We start from the raw sequence: 18,871 nt of genomic DNA, 5'->3' as shown, positions 1-18,871 counted from the left end.
TTCCTTTCATTTCCTTTCCTTTCCTTCCTTTATTCACAGTAAATCTTTCCATCTGTCTTTTGCTTCTGTTTTCCTCCCTCATACCTCATTCTTTCTTTCTTTCTTTCTTTCCTTCTTTCTTTCATTTCCTTACTTCTTAATTTCCCTTCTTCCCCTCCTTTTCCTTTATTCACTCCTTTCCTTTCCTTCATCCATCCATCCCTCCATCCCTCCATCCAGCTGCACAGAAACACATTATAAGTCAGCAGAGACTCACAGCAGCCTCCTCCCTCCTCCCTCCTCCGCCTCTCCATCTCCCCTCCTCCTCCTCCTCATCCTCTCATCTGCGCAGACTCTACCTCCCCCCTCCCCCTCCCTCTCTCCCTCCCTCCCTCCCTCCCTCCCTCCCTCTCTCCCTCCTCCTCCTCCGCTGCCTCATTTCATGGAGGAGCTTCACATCTGCAGCGCTCCCTCTCTCCCTCTCTGCCTCTCGACGACGACGATGATGGCTTCTGTTTGAGGAGGAGGAGGGAGGTCACTCGTTCCGTCCGTCAGTCAGTCAGTCAGTCGCTCGCCGAGGAGGAGAGGAGGAAAGAGGAAGAAGAGGAAGAGGAGGAGGAGGAGGTGTAGTTAGTGGCGGCTGCATCTGCATGGCGGCGGTGGTTTTGCGGGGGGGAGGAGGCGACGACGGCGCTCGGCTCGGCTCGGCTTCACCATGATCGCCGTGTCGTTTAAATGTCGCTGCCAGATCCTGCGCAGGGTGAACAAAGGTGTGTGTGTGCGTGTGTATATGTGTGTGTGTGTGTGTGTGTGTGTGTGTAAGTGTGTGTGTGTGTGTGTGTGGGATAAGCATGTTTGCATGTGGAGCCGTACATGTGTGTGTGTGTTTCTGCACGGTCGATCGGTCGACATTTGGCTGTAATCTGCTGACATTGAAAAGAGAGAGAAGGTTGTTTATGACCAAAGCCAGCTGTGTGTGTGTGTGTGTGTGTGTGTGTGTGTTTCTACGTGTGTGTGTGTGTGTGTGTGTGTGTGTTGAAAATGATCTCCTGATGGATCCATTCAGTCGATCGCTGCAGGTAGCTCCGGACGAGAGAGAGACCCTCAGAGTGAGAGAGAGATAGAGAGGGAGAGAGAGAGCATCCCTTCCTCATGAATGTAATATTCATGGTGTGTATTAACAGGGGAGAGCGAGTGAGGATAGAGGATAAAAGGAGGGCAGAGAGAGATAGAGAGAGAGAGTGTGTGTGTAATCAGACGTGATGTTTCTGGAGCTTCAGGTGTTTTTCTGTTGTTTTTGTGTGTGTGTGTTTGTTTTTGTGTGTGTGTGTTTTTGTGCAGCTCTCCTCACGATGATGTGATTATCATGATTTTCTCCACTCGCTAATGTTTACATCAAACATGCTGTACAGTAAAACCTTGGTTAACTGTTTCATTTAAACCTGTTGTAAACCTGGTTTAACTTAAACCTGGTTTTAAACTTGGTTTGACCAGGGTTTACCTGAAATTTACTGTGAACCTGGATTAAATGTTCAACTTGAACTTGTTGTAATCCTGGTTTAATTGAGGGTTAATTTAAACCTGGTTTCGACTGAGATTTACATCAAACTTGCAAACCTGTAAACCTGGATTAACTGTTTAACTTGAACTTGTTGTAAACCTTGTTTAACTGAAGTTTAACGTAAACCTACATCAGTAATCCTGGTTTAACTGAGGTTTAATTTAAACCTGGTTTGACTGTTTAACCCAAACTCGCAGCAGTAAACCTGGTTTAATTGAGGTTTAAATTAAACCTGCTATAAAGCTAGTTTCACTTAAGTTTAATTTAAACCTGCATCAGTAAACCTGGTTTAACTGAGGTTTAAATTAAACCTGTTTTAAGTGAGGTTTAATGTAAACCTGCTAACCTGGTTTGACCAGGGTTTACCTGAAATTTGCTGGATTAACTGTTTAACTTGAACTTGTCGTAAACCTGGTTTAACTGAAGTTTAACGTAAACCTACATCAGTAATCCTGGTTTAACTTAAACCTGGTTTGACTGTTTAACTTAAACTTGCAGCAGAAAATCTGGTTTAATTGAGGTTTAAATTAAACCTGCTGTAAACCTAGTTTCACTGAAGCTGATTTTAAACCTGGTTTGACCAGGGTTTACCTCAAATTTGCTGTAAAAGTAAACCTAGTAAACCTAGTTTAATTTAAGTTTAAACTAAACCTGCGTCAGTAAACCTAGTTTAATTGAAGTTTAACTTTTTCTTTCTTTTTTTCTGTTTTTGTGTGTGTGTTTTTGTGCAGCTTCATTATCAGCACATTAAAAAGGTTTATTCTCACGACAGCCAGTGTTAATTTATCCTCAGATTAGAGATAAATCGCTTTTAAATCTGTAAAAATGAACCAAATGTCAACAGTTTCCAGCTCTCTCTCCTCACAATTATGTGATTATCATGTGATTTTCTTCACTCAGTGGTAAAATAATTGAGTTTATTTAGTTGATCCTGTCATCAGCACTGATTGATTGATTAATCAAACTATTATCAATAGACTAATCAGTGACAGGGCTGAGCAGGTTCATTGGTGTCGGATCAAACTTTGATTTCCTCATTCTGTCGTGTTGTTTTTGTCTGTTTATGCGACTTTTGTGTCTCATTGTCATCATTTGTGTGTCTCTTTGCAGCATTTTGTGTCTCCAAGCGGTCGTTTTGTCACTGTTGTGGCTCTTTGTGGTCGTTTTGTGTCTTGATGGTCATTTTCTGTCTCTTTTGTGGTTAATTTGCAACTTTTTGTTGTCAGGTTGCCATGTTGTGTGTCTTTGTGTCTCATTTTCCATCTATTTGTGGTGATTTTTACGTCTATTTATAGTTCTATTCTAGTTCTATTCCTGACTTGTCACATGTCAGAAACATGTAGTGAAGCAAAAAATGAAGTTTAGTGACATTAATAGAAACAGAAACAGCAAAACACAGAAAATATAGTTTCCAACAGTGTGTGTGTGTTTGTAGTGTGTGTGTGTGACCTGCTGTTGAAGGTCACCTTAACTCCTCGTCTTGTTTTGTCTGTTTTTATCTGGTTTCCTTTAAACACGGTGTCAAACATCATATTAACTACCGGTAGTTCAGGTTTATCTAACTTTATTATTATTATTCCATTGATTATTGATTGTTGTGGTTATTTATTCACCTTTTATTTAATAGTAAAACCTCACAGTGAGACACACAGACAGGAAACGGAGATTGATTTTCTTTTTGATGGATATTTTTATGAAATATTCTTCTCTTACCTACGACATCATTCCATAATTTCCTCTTTAAAGCTTGTAAATATAACAGCTGACACTTTGAAAACATCCTGGTGATCAGATATCAGATCCTACGAGGAAAGTTTCCAGGGAACAACCTGGAAAATAAAACCAGCTGTCTGTCGTCGTGTTTGTTTTTTTTGTTTGTTTTTTTACTGCTGCTGTTGTTGTAACGTCTCCAGCCTGAGGGTGGCGCCGGTCGGGCCGTTGTTGACTGAGGCTGGATTCAGATTCAGATTCAGACGCTCGGTGTCTAAGAGTGTGTGTGACCTTGTTAAACAATTACAGCTCGATAAGAGGAGCTAAAAGTATTTATATTATATAACGTGGCAGTTTGTAGAATAAGAGAGAGAGAGAGGCTGCTGTCCTACATCTGGAGGAGGAGGAGGAGGAGGAGGCTTTCATCTCCTGTTAGCTATGGTTGGTGTGTGTGTGTGTGTGTGTTAACAGTCTCATTGTGTGTCTGAGCTCAGCTGCCTGAACCAAACATAAGAGGAAGAGAGGGGGGGGGGAGAAAAAAAAGAAAAAGAAAAAAAGATCTGGAGCAGATTAGAATAAACGAGACCGAAATAAAATAGAAGCAAAACGACGACCAGAATAGAAACAGCTACAGAGTCGGGTTTAAACCTCAGCTCAGGTTTAAACGTCTGAGCTTAAGTCACATGATCACTGGACCTCCGTTACTGTGGTTTAGACTCAACCCCGGTTTAACTTGCTGTAAACCTGGTTTAAGTGTTTAACTTAATTAAACCTGCATTAGTAAATCCGGTTTAACTAAACCTCCTGTAAACCTGGTTTGACTAATGTTTATATAAAACATGCTGTAAACCTTGGTTAACTGTTTTATTTAAACCTGTTGTCAACCTGGTTTAACTTAAACCTGCATCAGTAAACCTGGTTTAAGGAGGTTTAATGTAAACCTGTTTTAAACCTGGTTTGACCAGGGTTTACCTGAAATTTGCTGGATTAAATCTTCAACTTGAATTTGTTGTAATCTTGGTTTAGCTGAAGTTTAACTTAAACCTACACGAGTAATCCTGGTCTAATTGAGGATTAACTAATTTAAACCTGGTTTCGACTGAGATTTACATCAAACTTGCTGTAAACCTAAATGTTTAACTTAAACCTGATGTCAACCTGGTTTAACCCAAACTTGCAGCAGTAAACCTGGTTTAATTGAGGTTTAAATTAAACCTGCTGTAAACCTAGTTTCACTGAAGCTGATTTTTAGTTTGACCAGGGTTTACCTCAAATTTGCTGTAAAAGTAAACCTAGTTTAACTTAAGTTTAACCTAAACCTGCGTCAGTAAACCTAGTTTAATTGAAGTTCAACCTAAACCTACATTAGTAAACCTGGTTTAACTCAGACTCGCTACATTAACTGAGGTTTAAGTTTAGGATATATATGATATTTTGAAGGTAAAACCATAACATCTGGCAAAGAAATAAAACTGTTCGATCATCATTAAAGCTCAGACCAACCGTTGACCTGTCGGATGAAACACAGACGATCACATGACATGAAATACCGGTAACTCTGAGTGTTCGACATTTTGCTGAGGCAGCAGAACGGAAACAAACCGGTCGATGATAATGTGATGATTGAAATATTCAGATCAATATTAAGTTAATGGATCCGGTGGTCGGCTGAGACGAGAGGAAGTGGTTCCTCTTTTAAATGCGAACTGAACTCGTTATCAAAGTTGCATTGTATCGTCAGAATCAGTAACGAACGACTGTAACGTTTCCGATCAATGTCTTATTAGTAAAACTAATCGATTAATCGCGATCAGGTCTGTGTTTCCTGCTACAGTTTCGTGGTTGTAACTTGATGTCATTTGTTTATCAGCTGTGTGAACTGAGGATGTTGTGAGTTTCATTTATTTCTATCACGCCTCTAGAGCTGTCAATCAATCAATCAATCAATCAATCAATCAATCAATCCACTGACATCCAATCACAACACAGATCTGACCACATCTCTGCATCAACACTCGTCCACATGACATCATAGTATGTCTCAGCAAACAGAAGAAAAAAAACAACAAGTCATACGCCTCATCCATCCTCGGCAATGACATCATCAGGGAGTTGTCCCATCGGGCCGCTGTGATTGGTCCAGACTTAGCTTAGGCCACAGTGTCGTCCACAGGGATTGGTCAGTGACTGATGAGGTCACCTCTGTGGCTGGTGGACTGGACTGGACTGGACTGGACTGCTTTTTATTCATGAGCGGAGCGCCGGCTGCTGCAGCTTCGCTCCGTGAGGCCGACAGTCAGATAAGTGATGAGGAGGAGTCGCTCCGTTAACGTCCAGAGCTTCATTAGGCCTTAACGAGCGGCGTGGCGGGAGCTCGGGCTGCTAACGTGCTGAATGACTGGCCAGTGATGCCAGGAAGCTTTTAATTCACCGATTACAGCAGCGTCCCCATTAGGTTTTTCTTTATAATTAATTAGTAGAGATGTATTTCTGTAGTGGGAGCTCTGCACTGTCTGATGATGATGATGGTGAGTACAGATGCATTATGGGAGTCTATCAAGGACGTTTCACTCTCTAGATACTGACATCAGGGAAGTTTCTGTCTCTTTCTGTGTTTGTTTGGACTCAAACTGGTCAAAGATCAACAAAAACTGTAACTGTGTTGGTTTTTATTGGAGCCAAGGTGAAGAAGAGGCTCTGATTGGTATAAAGATAGATCCTCAGAACCAGATAGAGAAACTGGTCAAGCTTTGAAACCATTCAAAGGATCTGGTTCTGGTTGAGCTGTGACACAGGTTAGAGGAACTGGTAATACTGAAGAACCAGTTGGAGAAACTGGTAGAAATTCGGAACCATAAAACCTGTTGGAATTTCACAACCATTTAAAGCAACTGGGCAAAGTTTGTTATCTAGTTATGGGAACTGGTTGACCTTCAGATCCCGTTGGATTAACCAATAGACCTTCATAACCAGATGAAGAAACTGGGCAAAGTTAAAGGGACAACAAGGAGTTTCTCCATCGGCAGAATGAAAAAGTAAACGAAAAAGTCTCATATTAATGTGGATGAATCTACGTTACCACTTGTTAATGGGCCCATTTTCGATAAATATATCGTTTTGTCTCTATGGTTATTTTGTTATTATTAGTGGTGGTGGAAATGCTGGGCGAGCCGACCAGCGTTTCCTTACTTTTGGTTTTGCGGCGAGTCATGAGAATAATGCCGCCGAATCGCCGTTTCGGCAGCGTTGATGAATGAAAACTTGATGAATGAAAACATGAGTCTGTTATGTCTGCTTTTCCAAAACTCCTCGTTGTCCCTTTAAAGCTTCAGTTGGTAACAATTATTCAGTCATATTTGCTGGAACTGTCACTATATTCTGATGGTCAGACATTAAATGAGTAATTTAGGACAAAATCCAACTCCTCTGGCTCCACCTACAGCCTGTAATCGTATTTGCCAAAATCCACCGCGCCCGACGATTCTCCACCAGTCAGGTAGAGGGAGCAGGAGGAGCAGCCAATCACCGCTCCTACACGTCGTGCTATGGATACGGTACATCTTTTTTTTTTTTTTTTTTTTCTCTGTGGGTGCGTTCATGGCTACTTTGTGTGTGTCTGTGTGTGTGTGGGGCGCTTGGCAGAGGTTCATAAAGGGACCTGACGGAGTATTGTCTTGAAATTTCCGACCAAGTCGCGGAGTTTACTTTCACTTTCGTCAACTTACCAACTGGAGCTTTAACAGCGAGGTGGAGGGAGTCTTAGATCTTCAGAGTCAGATAGAAGAACTGGTTTACCTCCAGAACCAGGTGAAGTAACTGGTCGACATGTGGAACCAGTTAGACGCACTGACTGGTATAAAGTGGTGGGAAGATAAAGATAGATCCTCAGAACCAGTTTAAGAAACTGGTCAAGCTTGGAAACCATTCAATGGACCTGGTTCTGGTTGAGCTGTGGGACAGGTTAGAGGAACTGGTGATGGAGAAGAAGAACCAGTTGGTAGAGGTTCAGAACCAGTTGGATTAACCAGTAGACCTTCAGAAGTCGGAGGTTATGTGATCTATGCAAAGATGGCCAGATTGGTGATGAGTTCCATGTTTTGTTTGAATGCAAGAACACATGTATTGTATATCTAAGAGAAAAATACCTCCCTAAATACTATGTTTGTCGCCCATCTATGTTTAAACTAATTTTGTTATTACAGTCTGATAAAACAAAAGTTATTTATAAGCTAGGTGCTTTTCTGAAACGTGTCCTTCCTCTGTTTAAGTGACAGTTTTTGCTCTGTCCTGGTCAGAGATGTATGCACAAAGTATGTATAGCCTCCACTGCCTCTTGCTATGTCTGATTATTTGTACTGTTTTATTGTTTGTGCTCCATACCACTTGCATGGTCGTGAGAAATAAATAAAGTAAAGTAAAGAACCAGTCAGAGAAAGATGAAGAAACTGGTCAGATAGGGGAACTCTTAGACCTTCAGAGTCAGATAGAGGAACTGGTTTACCTTAAGAAACAGTTGACAAAACCGGCCCAGTGCAAGTCTGAAACCAGTTAGAGGAACTGGTAGAGGTTCAGAACCAGTTGGATTGACCAATAGACCTTCAGATCCAGTCAGAGGAACTGGTTTACCTTCAGAGTCAGATGAAGAAACTGGTCAGATAGGGAGACTCTTCGACCTTCAGAGTCAGATAGAGGAACTGGTTTACCTTCAGAACCAGTTGAAGAAACTGGCCCAGTGCAAGTCTGAAACCGGTTAAGGAACTGGTAGACCTTCAGAACCAGTGTGTGTGTGTGTGTGTGTGTGTGTGTTACTGTGTTTATTAATGTGTGTTGGGTGTTTGCTCTTGTGTTTCAGATGAGGGGCCGTACACCAAACACTCTGCCGGGTCGAGACCTCCAGATGGAGCGCTGGCCATCCGGAGGCAGAGTATACCAGGTAACACACACACACACACACACACACACACACACACACACACACACACACACACTTGTTGTTTCACCACATTATAGTTAATTATGTCGTTCGTTGCGTCCATCGCTGCCATCTCCATTTGTTCTGATTGTTTCTGTGTCGTTCCACCATCAGAGCTAATAAAGCACTGATGAAGACAACAGCTCTGAAAATAGAGCGAACACACACACACACACACACACACACACACACACACACACACACACACACACACACACACTCAGACACATACACACACTGATGGTTGTGACCTGCAGGAAGACGCTTGCAGTAGTAGTTTATCTCCTCCCACCTGGAGCTGCTGTCCTACTTGCAACTTCTGTCTGAACGCTGTAATCAGGATCAGAATCGGCTGCTGAAGCTGCCGGCCAAACGTCTGAAGATAAAGATACTAGATAAATAGATAGATAAAAAAAAACTAAAAAAAAAAACTGAAGGAGCTGCTGAGAACCAGTTTAAACCGGTGGAAGAGCTTCAGAGAACCGATGGTAAAGCGATGTTGTGGTCAAGACCAAGAAATAACCCCAAAGAGAGAGAAATGTAAATCCAGCAAACTCTCTAACCTTCACAGGAAGAACACATACGTAAGGAAATGTTCTTTTTTAGATCACCTTCTACAACCTTTTCCACCAAGAGACTTCTAAAATAAATAAAAAACAGGTTGAGGACCAAAATAAAATCAACTTTGGAACAGGAGCAGCACAGAAAGTCAAACTGAGAGCTCAAACACACTCAGACTCAGACGAACCTTAACCCTAAACTTGAAGTTGAAGTGGTTAATAGATGACTGAGATACATTGGAGCAAAGTTATTCAACGCCTTATTATATTATACATGATGATGATGGTGATGAAGGACGATCTTCAATTGAATCCTACATTTAATCAGAAACCACGAGTCCTCAGACTGGAATGAAGGGATTTATAATCTCAGGTCCACTTGATTTGCTTATTCAGACTCTATAAATGAAACTTTGCGCCGTTTTTTCGCTGCTCCCGCCTGTTGCATTGTAGCGTTTATTTCGAGATCTGTATGTGTATCATCTGTAAGAACCGTGCCAGTATAAGAAACAACAAAACATTGTGTTGTTTGGCTCCTAAGTGGCTATAAATGTTGCCGATAGAGGATTGGGTTGCCGATCCACACAAGCCGAGTCACATTAAGCATCTTATTGGTCAAAAAAAAAACACAAAATGTGCATCCCTTAAAATGAATTCTTTAAAATGTGTCCACTTGGCTTTTAAAAGCATTAGGATATGAAGTTTTTCTGGAGCACTGAGCTTAATTGAAGCTTAAAGGCCCCATGCTGTGCACTTTTCTCTGGGTTTATTTACCTGCTGATATCCCTAACGAGATGTATCATTGGTTTTGAGTACCTGTGATCTGCTTAATATGGTTTCTACTGCCCCTTTCTGTTGCCTCTTTCTGGAGCTCTAGCAGGCACAGGTCATTTGGCCAATCAGAAAAGAGAATGACAACCTCTTGTCTGATTGGCTGACTGTTTTTGAGTGGCGTGTGGTCGGGCCAATCACAGGCAAGTAACTGAAACCTAAGCTGCATTCATAAAAATTGGAAAAAAACAACCGGGCGCAGTGGGCGGAGTTACCTTGTGTGTGACATCACAAAAAGGAGGAAGTGCTATCCGCTCGTCTTAAAGAGACAGTTCCTACAAATGGGCGGTGTGTGTTTCTCCGTTTATGACCAGTTTGATGCATGGGGCAGTATATACGTGGCCCAGAGACCTCCCCAAGCACCAAAAAATAACCAAAATCACATTTTTCATGCCATGGGGCCTTTAATTGAAAGGCAGAAATGGCGTCTAAAAGTTTTTCTATAGATTTTCCAGAGGAGGACCCACCCACCCACTTTTCCTTTTTCTTTTTTGCTTCCAACGCCAATGGGTCTCGAGTACCACAACACAACACTGTGACAAAGGTTCAGACCCAGTTTGAGTTTGATAACAAACAGACTGAGCTTCAGAGGAACTGGAGGTGTTGAGTTTATTCATCTGAGCTCAGAGGAATTTATTCATATTTATAGTAAAAATCTAAAAATCCAGAAGCTTTGACAAAACTCTGTTGTACTCCATCTTCCTTCAGCTTTAAGTTTCTCCTCCGTTCCTTCAGGAAACTGGTTCATCTCACTTTTCTTTTTTTCTTTTTTCTTTTTGGGATCAAAGATTTTTTTGAGTTTTTTTTTTCTTTCCTTCATCCTCCGACTGCGAGTCAGTGCTGACGTTTTAGAGAAGGTGAAAAGGACAGAGAGTTAAAGCCTCTTTGGAGGAGGAAGACGAGGGGAGGAGAAGGAGACAATGCCGCTCGCTGCCCACAGATCAGAAGACTTAATCCTGTCTGAACCACAGAGGCTCAAGTCTGGTCAGATTAATATTAAAATACGACATTTCAATAAAACTCCTCTCTGCTCTGTGTTTTATCACCTGAGGAGCGGTCGCGGTCGGACGTCGTAGCCGATCTGCTCTGAAACCTCCTCCTCTCTCTCTCTCTCTCTCCGTCCGTCTCTGCCGCTGCTAAATATTTCAGGCCTTTGATGAAATATAGATGGACGACAGAATAGAAAATGACTCCACTTCTCTCTTTGTCCAGACGATTCCTTTCTTTATTTCTCTGCGAGAGAGTCGGAGAGGCAGGAAACTGGACGAACATGAAGTGGAATAAATACATTTAAAAAAAAAAAAAAAGAAGGTTTTATGGCCAGAAAGAACCAATCACGTGTCCTCGTTGTCGTCGTCTTGTGATGCAGACGAGTTTCGGGGCTGCTCGGTGGTGGAGCTGATGAAGAAGGAGGGGACGACGCTCGGACTGACGGTGTCGGGCGGCATCGACAAAGATGGGAAACCCCGGGTATCGAACCTGCGACAGGGCGGCATCGCTGCCAGGTAACAACACATCGTCGTCTCGTCTAGTCTGTTTCATTCACTTCTTCTTGAGCTGTTTAATCAAAGGTGGAAGAATCTGTTTCTGTCTCAGGCTCCTCCCACTTTCACAGCACATGTGATATTGTTACTTTAACTGTTCATAGACTTTTAATTTGAAATTTAAATGAGCTATTAAAAATTAGGGATAGACCGATTATCGGCATGGCAGATAATATCGGCCGATATTCAGAATTTTTTCACTGATAAGCAATAGAATAAATTTATTTTTTAATGAAGTGAACGACTGAAGTCACGACTCTTAGCTGTAGAACAACGTCTCGCCCACTGAACCAAGATCTGTGTTGGAGTTTAAGCATTATTCTACAAAAGTTTAAAGGGATAGTTCAACATTTTGGCAAACTGGCCCATTGCCATAATCGCTATAGTCATAGCAGTAGGTTTGTTACCTTTAATTGTCGGTGCAAGCTGTTTTTAGAACGGCGGAGCAGAGCCGCAAGATGCTCAGAGCTACGCTACGGAGGCTCATGGGATTTCTTGGTAAAATACAGAGACTGCTTGATGAAAAACTGCCCCCGACGGGAACATGCATCAGCGGTTTTGCATGAATTTCCCTCTAAAACAACTCTGTGTGGTAACGTTGTGTTATTATCTCATAGCGTGGTGAATGTGCAGCTCACAACTTGTCCACCAGAGCGTTGTGGAGTTGTTGGATTGTGTATTTGATGAGTTTGATGAGGGAAACCAAGAAATCCCATAATGAGCCTCCGTAGCGTAGCTCTGAGCAGCTCGCGGCTCTGCTCCGCCGTTCTAAAAATAGCTTGCACCGACAATTAAAGGTAACAAACCCACTGCTATGACTATAGGGATTATGGCAATGGGCCTAATTTGCCAAAATGTTGAACTGTCCCTTTAAGAACGGAGTGAGAATATAACAAACCACTGTAAGTTTTGATGATAACCAGCGACCGTTCTGTTCTGACTGTTTGTTTTTCAGGAGCGACCAGCTGAACGTGGGCGACTACATCCGCTCCGTCAACGGCATCAACCTCGCCAAGTTCAGACACGACGAGATCATCAGTCTGCTGAAGAACGTCGGCGAGCGCGTCGTCCTGGAGGTCGAGTACGAACTGCCGCCCGTCTGTAAGTGCCAGTCATATTAGACATTAGGCATTAGTAACGTAATAATAAACCCTCATCAGTGAGTTGGATTCATATGAACATAACTTTCTAATCCAATCCACTTAATTTATATAGCAAAGTGCTGCACAGTGATTTACATACAAGACATGGAGCACAAAGTGGTTAAGAAAAACGTAATGAGAATTAAAAATAATGATAAAAAAGAATAATTTAAATTAGAATAATTTAGAAAAAAGTAAGAAAGAGCCATAAAAGAACAGACAGATTAAAAATACAATAACTTTATTTAAATATCCTGAGGAGACACGGTGGGAAGAACAGCTTTTAATTTTTTATAATTGGTAAAGCTGCAGATTCATTTCTCTATCAGTCAATTATAGAGATCGCTTAATTTCCCATAAATATCATTACTTTCCTCGATTAATTGATCAGTTGATTGACTAAATGTTTCAGCTCTAACTTTGAAGCACACAGACGTTTCTCTGAGCTGCAGCGTGAGACTTTAACTGTGATTGACAGGTGATCTCATTTAACAGTGACCTTCATCTATGATTCATGGCAGAATGAAAACACTGTCGTTGTTATTGCTGATGTGTATCAGACTGTTTAGACGGATTATTGATCGGATTGTTATGAATTAAACACAACTGTGGTTTAAGACTGTGTGTAAAAAGTGAAGAAATATTTTTAAAACCATGAATTCTTCTATAAAAATAGATATTTTTTTAGATTAAGGTTAAAGATTTGTGTGTTTTTTAAAAAAGTAGCAGGTTGAAGTCAGTCAGATGTGATGTTGATGTTGTTGTTGTGTTGCAGCAGTGCAGGGGTCAGGGGTCATGTTCAAGAACGTGGAGGTCACGCTTCACAAAGAAGGAAACAGCTTCGGCTTCGTCATCAGAGGTGAGGAAGGATCAGTGTGTATGTGTGTGTGTGTGTGTGTGTGTGTGTGTGTGTGTGTGTGTGTGTGTAAGAAAAACAAAGGATAGATAAATAAATTTAAATTTAAATATTCTGCAGGTGGAGCCCATGAAGACAGGAACAAGTCTCGCCCCATCGTCATAACAACCATCAGGCCAGGTGGACCGGCTGACAGGTGACTGACCTCTGACCTTTCACGGTTTGAGTCTTCTGATGAGACGAAAAAAATAAATATATCTAATATTAAACTGAGCAGCTGCCAGATCACACAGCCGCCATACTTTTATTTTGAAAGAGAGACCTTCGCCCACCATTCGCCTCATTTTCTGAAGCTTTTATTTTGAAAGAGAGACCTCTCCACTCGTCATTTTTCCCCCTCTCTCTCTCTTTTGAAAGAGATATCATTCCCTTTGCCCTCTTAAGATTTATTTTGAAAGAGAGACCCTCGCTCAGCATTCGCCTCATTTTCTGAGGCTTTTATTTGGAAAGAGAGACCTCTCCACTCGTCATTTTTCCCTCTCTCTCTCTCTCTCTCTCTCTCTCTCTCTCTCTCTCTTTGTTTTATTTTGAAAGAGTCATCATTCCTCCTCTTGCCCTCTTCAGATTTATTTTGAAAGAGAGACCCCAGTTCATCACACCTGTCTCATTTTCTGAAGCTTTTATTTTGAAAGACAGACCTCCACTCATCATCATGTGTCTCTCTTTCATATTTTATTTTGAAAGAGAGTCCTTCCTTCTCTCTCTATCACTCTCTGTCCTTTTGGAATTTTATTTTAAAAGGCTCATCATGTCTCTCTCTTTAACATTTTATTTTGAAAAAAATAAAAGAGGTTCTTAAGTTTTATTTTGAAAGAGACAGCACCATTCACCATTCATCATCACTCTCTCTCTGTCTGAGATTTTATTTTGTAAGAAAGACCTCTGTTCATCATCATCATCTCTTCTCTCTCTCTCTCTCTCTCCAGGGAAGGAACTGTCAAACCGGGCGATCGGTTGCTAAGCATCGATGGGATCCGTCTCCATGGCAGCACGCTGTCGGAGGCCATGAGCATCCTGAAGCAGTGCGGGCAGGAGGCCACGCTGCTGATCGAGTACGACGTCTCAGTGATGGGTCAGTTCCTTCTCTCCGCTCCCGACTTTACCAATCAATAAATACATCAATTAAATCAATAAGAAATTGATCGTCTCAAAGGTCGGATCAGTTTCTTGTTGCTTATCCCAGATAATTTTAATATCTTTTCTTTATTATGTATTTATTTTACATTTATTTCATGATGCACTCATATGAGAAGCTTAATCAATAATCAATAATGAGGATTATTATTACTTTTTCAACTTTTATTGAAGAAGATATTTCAGTTTCTAGATCAATAATTTGATGCAATGTGTGAAATTAACCCGGGCCCAGGATTGAACCCTGTGGGACACCGTCGTTCAAAAATTTGTCTGTTTCCCCACTTACCTTCGTCAGACTCGGTTTCTACAGCGTCGGTGCAACATTTATTTTAACATCTATTTTACGCTTTACTCATCGAGAAGCTTAATCAATAATCAATAATGAGAATTATTATTACTTTCAGCTCTTATTGAAGACGATATTTCAGTTTCTAGATCAATAATATGATGCAATGTGTGAAATAAACCCGGGCCCAGGATTGAACCCTGTGGGACACCGTCGTTCAAAAATTTCTCTGTTTCCCCCATTCGTCAGACTCGACTGCTACGGCAACATTTATTTTAACATTTATTTCATGCTGTACTCATCGAGAAGCTTAATCAATAATCAATAATGAGGATGATTGTTACTTAACAGCTGTTATTAAAGAAGATATTTCAGTATAAAGATAAATACACTGCTCAAAAAAATAAAGGGAACACTTAAACAACACATCTTAGATCTCAATTAATGAAATATTGCAGTTTAAAATCGTTATTCAATATATAGTAGAGTGTGTTGAGAACAAAATAACATAAAAATTATGATCAATGTAAATCAAAGTTATCATCCCAGGTTGATTTCACACAGGTGTGATATACTTGGAGTTACAATGTGTTGTTTAAGTGTTCCCTTTATTCTTTTGAGCAGTGTAATTTGACGTTGTGATGTGAAATTAACCCGGGCCCAGGATTGAACCCTGTGGGACACCGTCGTTCAAAAATCTGTCTGTTTCCCCCCACTTCCCTCCTTCGTCAGACTCGGTTGCCACGGCGTCGGGGCCGCTGCTGGTGGAGGTCGCCAAGGCGGCGGGCTCCAGTCTGGGCGTCGCTCTGTCCACCTCCATGTTCTGCAGCAAACAGGTCATCATCATCGACAAGGTGAAACCAGCCAGCATAGCAGACAGGTACGTGACACGGAGAGGCTGTGTCTCTTGATACTTCTTCTGATATTCTGATATTCTGCGCTGCGTTCAAACGGTAGATAGAAGAGACTATGGAGACGATACGAGGATATGATTGATACATACAAAGAGATGGGATGTTAAGAGAAAGAGTGTTTTAATTATCATCTAAATAGTGTGACGTGTTATCTAACACAGTGGTTCTCAAACTTTTTTTTACATCAAGGACCCTAAATTGACACAAATTAGACCACGGGCCACCCATTGGACAAGATTTTGAAGCAAACGCCAGAAATACACAAATATTTGTTCTGAGACTGAAGAAAGTTACTTTTTTAGTCAATGTACGTTCAAATAAGGGCGTGAATTTTAAAAGGTGTAGAACATTTTTACATTCTAGAAAAAAGTGGTAAGATTCCTTAAAAAAAAAAAAAAAAAAAAAGTAAAAAAATTTCTAGAAAAAAGTGATAAAAAATTCTCAAAAAAGTTTTTTTTAAAATCTAGAAAAAGTGGAGGTAAAATATATAAAAGTAAAAAAATATCTATAATTGTTTTTAAAACTTCTGAAAAAAAAAGGTTTAAAAATTCTAGAAAAAAGTGGTAAAAATTTCTCAAAAAGAAAAAAGGTTTAAAAATTCTAGAAAAAAGGGGTAAAAATTTACAAAAAAGTTGGGGACCCCCTTTAACCCTAACCCTATTATTTTAGACTTCTAATTACAAACATCTCAGTTTTACATACTGTATAAAATCGTGTTAAGACTTAGAGTCAGTTAACTAGTAAATTATGCAGTTACGTAAATATGTAACTGCAAATAAAAAAAATATATATATAAAATAAAAATATATATTTTGGTTATGGAGCAGGGTTATTATAGTTAACTAAAACTAAGATTAAAACTAAAACTAGAAGTGGAAAAATACTTCAGTAAACTGAAATAAAAATAAAAAGGACCGTTTTTCCAAAAAACAAGAACTAAATAAAAACCTCAATGAACAATGCAAAACTAACTAAATTGAAAAACTAAATAAAAATGAAAACTAATGAAAATTTTAAAACTATAATAACCTTGATGTGGAATGGTGAATGGCGAATAATATACACGAAAAGAAGACCAACTTCCGGTCTGGACTTATGGCGGCGCCCTTGTCCGCCATCTTCCCTGCAGAAAACATGAGGTCATACAACTTGTTTTTTTCATTATATACCTGTATAACCAACTATTGTGTGTGTGTGTGTGTGTGTGTGTGTGTGTGTGTGTGTAGGTGTGGTGCTCTTCACGCAGGAGATCACATCCTGTCCGTTGACGGGAAGTCGATGGAGTTTTGTTCTCTGGCCGAAGCCACTCAGCTGCTCTCGGCCTCCTGTCAGACCGTCCGCATGGAGATCCTGCCTCAGCACCAGACACGACCGGCCCTGAACGCACCGCAGCACGGTACGAACGCAGCCCGGCATGGTGTAAATACACACCGTATCCACTGGGCCATGAACGCACCACAGCACAGCACCAACGCAGCCCAGGACGCACCGCAGCACATTATAAACACATACACGCTTATGAAGACAGACTGTCCCTGAATGCACCACAACACACACATGAAGACGGAGTGTACCTGAATGCACCACAGCACATTATAAACACACATATGAAGACAGATTGTCCCTGAATGCACCACAACACATTATAAACACACACATATGTAGACAAACTGTCCCTGAATGCACCACAGCACATTATAAACACATATATGTAGACAAACTGTCCCTGAATGCACCACAGCACATTATAAACACACACACATATGAAGACAGACTGTCCCTGAATGCACCACAGCACATTATAAACACACACATATGAAGACAAACTGTCCCTGAATGCACCACAGCACATTATAAACACACACACACACAGTTATGAAGACAGACTGACCCTGAATGCACCACAGCACATTATAAACACACACACATATGAAGACCAACTGTCCCTGAATGCACCATAACACATTATAAACTCGCACATATGAAGACAAACTGTCCCTGAATGCACCATAACACATCATAAACACACATATGAAGACAAACTGTCCCTGAATGCACCATAACACATCATAAACACACATATGAAGACAAACTGTCCCTGAATGCACCATAACACATTATAAACTCGCACATATAAAGACAAACTGTCCCTGAATGCACCACAGCACATTATAAACACACACATATGAAGACAAACTGTCCCTGAATGCACCACAGCACATTATAAACACACACATATGAAGACAAACTGTCCCTGAATGCACCACAGCACATTATAAACACACATATGAAGACAAACTGTCCCTGAATGCACCATAACACATTATAAACACACATATGAAGACGGACTGTCCCTGAATGCACCACAGCACATTATAAACACACACATATAAAGACAAACTGTCCCTGAATGCACCACAGCATGCTATAAACACTCACATATGAAGACAGACTGTCCCTGAATGCACCACAGCACATTATAAACACATACACAGACACACTTATGAAGACAGATTGACCCTGAATGCACCATAACACATTATAAACTCGCACATATAAAGACAAACTCTCCCCGAATGCACCACAGCACATTATAAACACACACATGAAGACAAACTGACCCTGAATGCCCCACAGCACATTATAAACACACACATATGAAGACAAACTGTCCCTGAATGCACCATAACACATTATAAACACACACACATGTGAAGACAAAGTGTCCCTGAATGCACCATAACTCATTATAAACACACACATATGAAGACAAACTGTCCCTGAATGCACCATAACACATTATAAACACACATATATGAAGACAGACTGTCCCTGAATGCACCACAGCACATTTTAAACACACTTATAAAGACAAACTGTTCCTGAATGCACCATAACACATTATAAATGAAGACAAACTGTCCTTGAATGCACCATAACACATTATAAACACACTTATGAAGACAAACTGTCCCTGAATGCACCACAGGACATTATAAACACGCACATATGAAGACAAACTGTCCCCGAATGCACCACAGCACATTATAAACACACACACATATAGACAGACTGTCCCTGAATGCACCACAGCACATTAAACACACACACTTATGAAGACAGACTGTCCCTGAATGCACCACAGGACATTATAAACACACACACATGAAGACAAACTGTCCCCGAATGCACCACAGCACATTATAAACACACACACATATGAAGACAGACTGTCCCTGAATGCACCACAGCACATTATAAACACATACACAGACACACTTATGAAGACAGATTGACCCTGAATGCACCATAACACATT

At 40.7% G+C, this 18,871-nt stretch overlaps 1 protein-coding gene across 10 annotated transcripts in view; it reads left to right on the top strand.

Annotated features, from left to right (window-relative positions):
- grip1 (glutamate receptor interacting protein 1) overlaps positions 1 to 18,871 on the top strand; it is a 92,515-nt gene that overhangs the window by 40,945 nt on the left and 32,699 nt on the right. For 8 of the 10 annotated variants that reach the window (XM_085770012.1, XM_085770009.1, XM_085770013.1 and 5 more), the window contains exons 2-9: positions 8,103 to 8,183; positions 10,983 to 11,118; positions 12,113 to 12,258; positions 13,075 to 13,158; positions 13,276 to 13,351; positions 14,142 to 14,287; positions 15,371 to 15,518; positions 16,779 to 16,948. In XM_085770012.1, the coding sequence (XP_085626138.1) occupies positions 8,103 to 8,183; positions 10,983 to 11,118; positions 12,113 to 12,258; positions 13,075 to 13,158; positions 13,276 to 13,351; positions 14,142 to 14,287; positions 15,371 to 15,518; positions 16,779 to 16,948 (987 nt within the window). Of the gene's footprint in view, positions 1 to 682; positions 750 to 8,102; positions 8,184 to 10,982; positions 11,119 to 12,112; positions 12,259 to 13,074; positions 13,159 to 13,275; positions 13,352 to 14,141; positions 14,288 to 15,370; positions 15,519 to 16,778; positions 16,949 to 18,871 lie in introns of those variants that run through there. The other 2 variants (XM_085770010.1, XM_085770004.1) reach the window with 2 other exon arrangements.

This window comes from Trachurus japonicus, chromosome 23 (assembly GCF_045865225.1).
Source record: "Trachurus japonicus isolate A0001 chromosome 23, Traja_1.0".
Lineage (NCBI taxonomy): Eukaryota > Metazoa > Chordata > Actinopteri > Carangiformes > Carangidae > Trachurus > Trachurus japonicus.
Note: the sequence above shows the minus strand (reverse complement) of the source record. Positions and strands in the feature narration are given on the sequence as shown.